Source organism: Oncorhynchus keta, chromosome 11, assembly GCF_023373465.1.
Source record: "Oncorhynchus keta strain PuntledgeMale-10-30-2019 chromosome 11, Oket_V2, whole genome shotgun sequence".
NCBI classification, from domain to species: domain Eukaryota; kingdom Metazoa; phylum Chordata; class Actinopteri; order Salmoniformes; family Salmonidae; genus Oncorhynchus; species Oncorhynchus keta.
The window spans coordinates 42,526,770-42,536,170 of record NC_068431.1 but is presented as its reverse complement, the minus strand read 5'-3'; the positions used below and the strand labels follow the sequence as shown (position 1 = coordinate 42,536,170).

The window sequence follows — 9,401 nt, the reverse complement described above, 5'->3', positions numbered from 1 at the left end:
GTTGGGTTGTGTTTCGGACGCATGGCTTGTAGCATGAGACAAGATAGTAATTGGATACCACGAAATTGTGGAGAAAAGGGGGTCAAATGTAATATATATATATATTTTTAAAATGTAAATACTGCATTTGGTGGATTTGAGAAACAAACAAAATACATATCACAGTTTCTTAATTTACAGCCTACAACTTCCGTAATGCAAGGCATCTCCACAAACCCAGATGCAGCTTATTATCTTCTCAAACGATCTGATGTCAATTTACCTGGTGATGGAGAGCTGAGTAGCAGTGGAGATGTCGATGTGGCCCTCTGTGTACTGTAGTCTAATCAGTGAGTGGATTATGTCCCACTGGTTGAATCAACGTTGTTTCCACATGGAATAGAAGTTGAATTGATGGCTTTTTGTTGAGGAAAAAATATAGTTTTTTTTATTTCAAGAAAGAAAATACATTGTTGCAACCAAAGTTTTTATTTTATTTGACTATGGTGATATTCTGTACATGAATCCCGGGACGTTGAATACGTGGATGTCGATTAAGGCAGCCCCATGCACCTCTCTGATTCAGAGCAGTTGGGTTAAATGCAGAAAACACATTTCGGTTGAAGGCATTCAGTTGTACAACGGACTAGGTATCACCATTTTCTCCCTTTCTTACCTGCACACACTACCATGTGTAACCAACAATTGGGCTTGTTCGAAATTGCAGCCAACAGTGCAGGCAGCTGCCGACTGACTTATCTACAAAGAACCTTGCATCATAAATAACTACTCATTATTAGTTGTAGATCAGTCAGTCAATCACAATTTACCCATGATACATTACAGTTTTGATGCTCTCGAATAAGGCCTCTTACACATCACTATATCTTACATCAGTTAGCAGGATACCCATCCTTAAAGGGGCAGTGCAGTCAATAATGTGATTTCCTGTTTTTTGTGATATTTCCACACTATAAGGTGGAAATTACCCACTGAAATTGAGAAAATTAAGATAATGCCCTTTTTGTGTAAGAGCTGTTCAGATGGGATGGAACTTTTGGCCCACATCATGAGGTCACAGTGTTATCTGATTATGATAGACCAATGACTGTTCATCTGGGTAAGAGGGTGGGCTCTAGACCATCCTATCAGCCAATCAGGCCTGTGCATGTACAGTGCATTTGGAACGTATTCAGACTCCTTGACTTTTTCCACATTTTGTTACGTTACAGCCTAATTCTAAAATTGATTAAATAAAACAAAATCAGTGTCAATCTACACACAATACCCCCATAACAACAAAGTGAAAACATGTTTTTAGAAATTATTGAACATTAAAAAAAATAAAAAAAATTAAACAGAAATACCTTATTTAAACAAGTATTCAGACCCTTTGCTATGAGACTCGAAATTCAGCTCAGGTGCATCCTGTTTCCATTGATCATCCTCGAGACGTTTCTACAACTTGATTGGAGTCCACCTGTGGTAAATTAAATTGATTGGACATGATTCGGAAAAGCGCACACCAGTCTATATAAGGTCCCATAGTTGACAGTGCATGTCAGAGCAAAACCAAGCCACGAGGTCGAAGGAATTGTCCGTAGAGCTCTGAGACAGGATTGTGTCGAGTAAACAGATCTGGGGAAGGGTACCAAAAAAGTTCTGCAGCATTGAAGATCCCCAGGAACACAGTGGCCTCCATCATTCTTAAATGAAAGAAGTTTGGAACCACCAAGACTCTTGATAGAGCTTGCCACCCGGCCAAACTGAGCAATCGGGGAGAAGGTTCTTTGTCAGGGAGTTGACCACGAGCCCGATGGTCACTCTGACAGAGCTCCAGAGTTCCTCTGTGGAGATGGGAGAATCTTCCAGAAGGACAACACACTCTGCAGCACTCCACCAATCAGGCCTTTATGATAGAGTGGCCAGATAGAAGACACTCCTCAGTAAAAGTCATAACGACAGTCTGCTTGGAGTTTGCCAAAAGGCACCTACAGGACACTCAGACCATAAGAAACAATATTCTCTGGTCTGATGAAACCAAGATTGAACTCTTTGGCCTGAATGCCAACTGTCAAGTCTGGAGGAAACCTGGCACCATCCCTACGGTGAAGCATGGTGGTGGCAGCATCATGCTGTGGGGATGTTTTTCAGTGCAGGGACTGGGAGACAAGTCAGGATCGAGGGAAGATGAACGGAGCAAAGTACAGAGAGATCCTTGATGAAAACCTGCTCCAGGGAGCTCAGGACCTCAGACGGGACAACGACCCTAAGCACACAGCCAAGACAACGCAGGAGTGGCTTTGAGACAAGTCTCTGAATGTCCTTGAGTGGCCCAGCCAGAGCCCAGACTTGAACCCGATCGAACATCTCTGGAGAGACCGGAAAATAGCTGTGCAGCGACACTCCCGATCCAACCTGACAGGGCTTGTGAGGATCTGCAGAGAAGAATGGAAGAAACTCCCCAAATACAGGTGTGCCAAGCTTGTAGCGTCATACCCAAGACGATTCAAGGCTGTAATCGTGCCAAAGGTGCTGAGTAAAGGGTCTGAATACTTACGTAAATGTGACATTTCATTTTTTTATTTTCTCTATATTTGCAAACATTTCTCAAAACCTTTTTTGATTTGTCATTATGGGGTATTTATTGTGTGTAGATTGATGCAGATTTTTTCAAATCCATTTTAGAATAAGACTGTAAGGTAACAAAATGTGGGAAAAGTCAAGGGGTCTGAATACTTTCCGAATGCACTGTAAATATCTTCACATTTGTTTCCCAATGCCCACACATTCAGACTGGGCATTTATATGGCAAAGGAGGCTCAGGGAAATAAATTATATTAAAATTACATTTGGAGTTATTTTCATGAAATAAACCCACACAGTGATTTATTAGACATACAGTGATGATTTTTTTAAAAAATCAAATGACAGGACTTTAAGCCCTTTACTCACCCTACCAATTCATTGACATCACCGTCTGAGATCAAAGAACTGTATTTTATATAATGTTAAGCTTTGCTGCCCCATCACCCTGAAACCCTTAGCAAAAACACTTACAACTACATCACTTTATTCTGATTGATGAAAGGGGGACTGCTGACCACAGATTGCACTTTGCACTGTTTTAGCGTACGTTCTTTGTAATGGTTTATGTTGTGTCTCATGTGTAACTATATGCTGCTTACTTAGCCAGGCCTCACTTGAAAAAGACATGTAGATGTTACTGGGACTTCTCTGGTTGAATAAAGGATAAATAAATAAAATACAAATCTTGCAGTTTTTTCAACATGTTTTATTATACAGTGAATGGTCTTATATGCACTGTATGATCACATAAGCTTAGGTTTATCAGAACAATAAAATACATCATACGAGAGTTGATATTTCAAGAATATAGCAGCTGCTGGTGGCATATTTGACCATCAATGTTTAATCATTGGGACTTTCATGACACAAAATAAAGCATTTTGCACAATGGTTGTTCAATTCAGTGATCTGCATGAAGTCTTTCAACGTTAGACATCCTCATGAAAGAAAGTTCTACAATGTAACTCATTCAGTTAAAAAATGCTACTACATTTCTTGTAGTATGTTCAGCAATTGATGATACAAAGCACTTACAATATTGTGCTTTTATCCTTATTTGGCAACTGTCTATTTGTGTTTTTACATTTCTTCAAAGTAAACACAATAATACAAACTAGCACAGTGAGGAACCACGACCATAATATAAATAGAATAAATACAAAAGTTTGGTTTGTTGCTTGAAAGATGTTCTCCATCTGAATCGAGAGGTTTCAAACAATGCTGATATTCAAACCCCTGAAGTACTGTAAATATATACGTAAACAGTTGACTGTTCTATGTCCACCTCAAACCATTGTCCATCGATTTTTTTTTGAAGGTTGACTTCATCTTAAAATACAAGTTATTTTCTATTAAATAAAGGGTTATACAACTTTTTTAAGTTTTCCTTTTGAAGGCAAACTGTCTAGGATTTGGCAAAACACAGAAATATACAGAGAAACCAAAAAATGTATGGAGAAATAAGCACAATTACCAAAGCCATCGTAAAAGCTTCTGGTCAAAAATAATTTTGATCTGATATGGAGACCGTAGGAAAACAAAAGATCTGCTGAACGCTCATACAGTATTCACCATTATATGACTGCATTGGAGTCTAGACTGTTACTGTGTGTATCTTCAAATAAAACTGCCACATCAACACAGCAGTACAGGAACTTAGAGACAGGTAATAAATTAAATGCATATACATTTCATTAACGAATGAATAAATAAATAATATAAATTAAACAAGGATACTTGCTCAGGACTTAATTTGCCTCCTAAGTCAATAGTTAACCTTGGCTTCATGATGTCCTGTGGGCTACCAGACAGTGCCTTCGCTCATCTCTGAGGAGGGGTGTGACAGTTGGTTGCTGTATCCGCTGCCGTTGAGGGACAGTGATGTGAAGGGTGTGCTGGGGCCACACATCTCACTGGAGATGCTGTGCATTGACCCAGGTCCGTTGGGCTCTGGGCTAGGTGAGTCCGCTGGATGGTGAGATATGATGTCATTGAAGCACTGCACCTCACTGGATGGGTGATGCCCAGCTAGGTGATGGTCCATGCCCCCTAAAGGGGTGCCAGCAGGGCCAGAGGAGAAGCCAAGGTCCCCTGGGGTCTGGGCCTGTGATGATGGGGGGCCTTGGGTGTAGTACTCAAAATTTCCTCCAGGCCCATAGTATTCACTCTGATAATCTGCAAAAATATACACCCCAATAATTATGAGAAATGCTTGTGTGGTGAAAATAAAACTATACCTAAATGTATTATACTGGTACAACGCCACGAGAATGTCATTTGAATTACAAAAAAAGTAAAACTAATACATTTCCTGTAGTATATAATTTGACATAATAGTGACTTTCAGGATAACAGTATCATAATAACTTAAATCAATGACAACTATTCCCTATAATCGAAAAACAACGTATGTTAATTTTAAACGTAGCCTAATTCACACAGTATACCTAAACCTATTGCCAAAAAAATCGATAGAAAATGCATTAAAACACCTCTGAATAATGAATCATATTAGGAATTAAAATAAAGTAAAGGATTAACATACATGCCTGTGAATGGCTCTCATAGTCCAAATTATAATCGGATCATCTTTAAATACAAAGTTATTTGGGTGGACCATGGTCAATATACAAGACCTTACCACCATAGTATGAGAAATGACCGTTGGGGATCAGCTCCCCGGGTTCGAGTCGGTCGACCAGAGTTCTCATTCTCCTTGGACCGCGGAAGAACGCGTGCCTTCTTGCACCCAGCACGCTTAACTGCTTCATGCGCCGCTCTTTTGACCGCCGGTTTTGGAACCATACCTGCACACCACAAATAACACGAAAAGAGATGATTGAAATGAAGTTTATACGCCAGGCAATTTTTTTTGCATCAAAATTGTATGCAGCTGGTCTGATGACATGTTGTGATATGGCATTTGAATAATCATGACGTGATTAGCCTATATAGATCTAGTATACCTATGTGGGTCCTTGGCTCACCTATCACTGTTTAATGACCTTTAACCCTCAGTTTATCTATCGTCTGTTTCGTGAATACCAGGGATTTAACTCAAATTACAGGCTACAGGTGAATTGATAGGATATATTTACAGATGTGTTGTCAACCAATGGCCTATAAGGTTTTCAGTCACAATTACCACAACATATACTAGCCTAACAATTGCAACATGATGATACCTAATGAATAGGCTCATTTCAAAATCAGAAAACAGAGTCATTTGCATTGATATGCATATAGATAGATGTCATAAAGCATTAAGACCGTCAGGAGAATGTGTGCATCTGCACCACTTTCGTGGTGACCAGTCTGCATATCTTGCCTTCTGCCATTATTGACGAAGGTGCCATTGTTAAATATACTTTCTCATAGACGAATACGAATACTGAAAATAGACATCTATCTGATTTGACATGTGTTATAAACTAAAGGGAAATAGACTCTTACCTGGATTACTCTCATGTTGAGCCCTGTCTCCTGCGCCAGCTGTTCTCGGATGTGCCGGGTGGGTTTTGGCGTGGCCGCGAAAGCAGCTTTGAGGACCTCCAGTTGCTTGGCTTTGATGGTGGTTCGCGGCCCACGTCGTTTCCCCCCTACGTTCTGCTCGTCGTTTTCATTGCTGCCCACCTCTTTATCGGATAAATGTCCGATTTCCGAATCTTTACTATCATCCTGTGGGTCTTGGGAATCTGGAGATAGACTTGGGTCACTGCAAGTCGTGACTGTGAGATGAAAGAAAGACGAAATGAAATGATTTGAAATGTATTCCTATGTCTTTATACTCTTTAAAAAATAGACAAAAATAAGCGTCAAGAATACAGTATCGTTATTAGGATATTATTATTATTAATATTGTTATTGTTAGCATTAGGCAATAGGCATATTAGCCAACTACTTTTAGTCCTATTATTATTGATGGTGATGATAACATTAATGAAGAAAACAATACATTATCATCCCTATAGACCTAATAATATTTTAGGTTTTATATTTTTCATTGTCATCAACAACATTGTTTAGATTTGTACTGTTTTTAAGCCTATCAGGATGCTGTTATCATAATTATTTTCGAACTACATTTTTTTTAAATAAATGGAATATAAAGCAATAGGAAAAAATGAGAAAATAATGATTTACAAGAGGCTTCAGAAATATATAGAAATATAAACACGGGTTTGAGGTTCCTAATTGTGATGTGGTTCAAGTCATGTTATGTTCCATACCTGAGAGGAGGGTTGTGTCCTTTCCGTTGCTGTTGCTTAGATAATCCTCTTTACAAACAAATTTAAATTCATCTAGAATGTACATTTCCTCTCCGGTGGATAGCTGTTTGTTACACATCATACACGTGAAACAGTTCAGGTGAAACACTTTGCTCTTTGCCCTTCGAACCAAATCGTTGGGCGAGATCCCCTGGGCGCAACCTCCACACTTTGTGCCGAATCTCCTAAAAGAAAGAAAGCAACACATAAATACCATCAGCGACTTAACATTGCAGGGCAGACAGAGTAGCAGCAAAGAGCTACAGAAAATATTCACATCAGATTACCAACTACATGGCATCGTTATTGGCTAAATTATAGATGTTTACACAAATGACGTGCGTTTTTCATGACGCAACATACCTGTATTTTCAGTATTTTTACGCTACAAATCTTCTTGATGAGATTCCAAGTGATTATAATGACATATACATTTCTTATGCTTTATTTTAAACGTTGATCTGGAAATGACAGGCTACACTGATGGTGGGCCTGCCTGCAAGGTAACGAAAGCCAGCCGCTCTATATTCATTGTACGTGGGCCTATTTCACACAGCTAACCAGTTATTCAACCACCGTAAATATAATATCCTAATTTAGTTTTTTAGGCTAAATAAATTGTCATAAATAAATATATATATCTTATATTTAGACCTACGTGTTGTATAACTATGATTACCTAAAACTATTATTCAAGAAAGGCCACACCGTTTATTATTAGGCTATTGAATGGAGATAATTCAAACATTCATTAAAACATATTAAAAAACCTGTCCATTATTGAAATACATCCTATTTAATGCTTGAAAATAACAAAGCCACACTTAATTGTTCAATTTTGCAATGTGGCCTATTTATGTTAATATATGTGTATTCAAATAGTTAGCAAACGCGTGTGGACTGGAGGTCTGCGATTGCAGTGTGTGTTTTTTCAAGCTGATTTATTATTCAAATCCACTTATCACATTTTCACTAGAGTCTCAACAAACAAACGGGTGTGCGCCGACTGATTGAACTAAGGCGGGATACACTTCCGTCAAGAATCCTGGCATAATTCTCATCCCCGCTTGTCTGGCAGCCTTTCCTTGTAAACAAAGGACGATTTCATTGAATCCGTCACAGAACATGGTGATATATGCTTATAATGTATCAGCTTTTGGTGGATCACCACACATAATCTGGGCATCCTGTCTCTGGTTGGTTAAATGTATGTCGCTCATGAGGATAGATGAAACTATCTCTAAATTGACACTAAGCATGTAACCATGTAGCAAAAACATAATCTTGCAATATAATTTAGTAATTTAAAACGTGTGTTTTACATCATATGTTGTTCATTTGCATAGTTCTGCTTAATTGGTACCCATTAGAGGCAAAAAAGCGATTCCTCACAATATTGAAAGCCATGCGCCCAGGTGTGCTTACCTAAAAAAGTCGTTTTTGCAGTACAGTCTCCCTTCCCGTGAAAAACATTTTTCTGTCAAATTGCATTTACAGTCACAGCACTGCACGCACTTAATGTGCCATGGTCTGTCCAGAACATTGAGTAGAAACCTGTCCAGAATAGGTCTTTCGCAGCCGGCACAGTGAACCATGTTTGGATAATTCCAGCAATTCCCAGGTTGAACGTCTTCCCTGTTTGTCCCAAATCAAAGCGATGTGTCTCCTTGGTTGCTTTGTTGATTTGGAAAATTACCTGCTCTAATCCACTCCTTCGACAATCCAGAGTATGCAGCTCATCCAGACGAATCTCTTAACAATGAGTTAGCATCATCATATCCTGTGAGCTCAAATATTATTGCATTCCTCTCGCATGCACAGGACAACCATAGGCTATACAAAATAGTATCAATAAAATCAAAAACGAACAAATAATTTAACAAAGTGAATACATTTCACAAGCAAGAATGCAAACTTGAGAGCAGCAAGGCCGCCACTTGTCCATCAAGATGAGCCGAGAGGAGCGATCGTAGGCTAATATGATTCAGTGAATCTGAACAGGCATCATGCCACTACAATTAAGCACGAATACATAACTGCCACACAGCCAATGATTACTGCCAAAGCAGAAAGCTACAACAAATATGATAAAATCTGTTAAATTTCTTGTAAATTCTGTAATATTCCTTCGATTCTTCGAGTATAATGCACTCTTTAGTCCAAGCTTCAGTAATATGCGTGCCTCTGAAAGCGCAAGAACTAGCCTTTATCCGAGCCTCCTGACGTCATGTTGAAACAACACCTATCAGCAGCTTGCTATTGGAGTGGCAATTACTGTGCCCTCTAAACTCTGCCGTACGGACCCACTAATAGGGAACAGAGGACTATTGCCCCATATCTTTGAAACGGTCGTATTACGGTCGTATTATTTTAGAAAAGCAATTTTCCCTCGATAAAGCAAGCATATAGCCTATTCCAGGTCGAAGCGCAGCTAGGGTCTCCGGATAAGATACATTTAATAAGGTACAGTAGTATTTCATGAAAACAACTGCTTTTCTTGTAGCTTAAAGTCATTTTGGCAGAGGAAACGAAGTTCGTTTTCGCATAAAATTATTTGTAAATATC

General features: G+C 39.0%; 1 protein-coding gene across 2 annotated transcripts; it reads right to left on the bottom strand.

Annotated features, from left to right (window-relative positions):
- Window positions 1–3,298: 3,298 nt before the first annotated feature.
- LOC118390739 (LIM/homeobox protein Lhx1-like) lies at window positions 3,299–8,999 on the bottom strand. Of its 2 annotated transcripts, none has more exons than XM_035781453.2 (5): window positions 8,262–8,999; window positions 6,798–7,021; window positions 6,022–6,296; window positions 5,210–5,375; window positions 3,299–4,743 (listed from the first exon to the last, which is right to left on the bottom strand). In XM_035781453.2, exons 1-5 carry the CDS (start codon window positions 8,429–8,431, stop codon window positions 4,370–4,372), a joined length of 1,209 nt encoding a protein of 402 aa, XP_035637346.1. In that variant the 5' UTR covers window positions 8,432–8,999; the 3' UTR covers window positions 3,299–4,369. The 2 variants fall into 2 exon arrangements, with proteins under 2 accessions (XP_035637346.1, XP_035637347.1); XM_035781454.2 differs by having other exon boundaries at window positions 6,798–7,018.
- Window positions 9,000–9,401: the final 402 nt, after the last annotated feature.

What these genes read in the sequence shown, in the direction of transcription:
- LOC118390739 (XM_035781453.2), bottom strand. Translation starts at nt 8,431, where the DNA reads ATGGTTCACTGTGCCGGCTGCGAAAGACCTATTCTGGACAGGTTTCTA. An exon ending in TGCAAAAACGACTTTTTTAG is followed by an intron (nt 7,022 to 8,261) that starts GTAAGCACACCT and finishes TCTTTCTTTTAG; the next exon opens with GAGATTCGGCACAAAGTGTG. An exon ending in TCATTTCTCATACTATGGTG is followed by an intron (nt 4,744 to 5,209) that starts GTAAGGTCTTGT and finishes ATATTTTTGCAG; the next exon opens with ATTATCAGAGTGAATACTAT.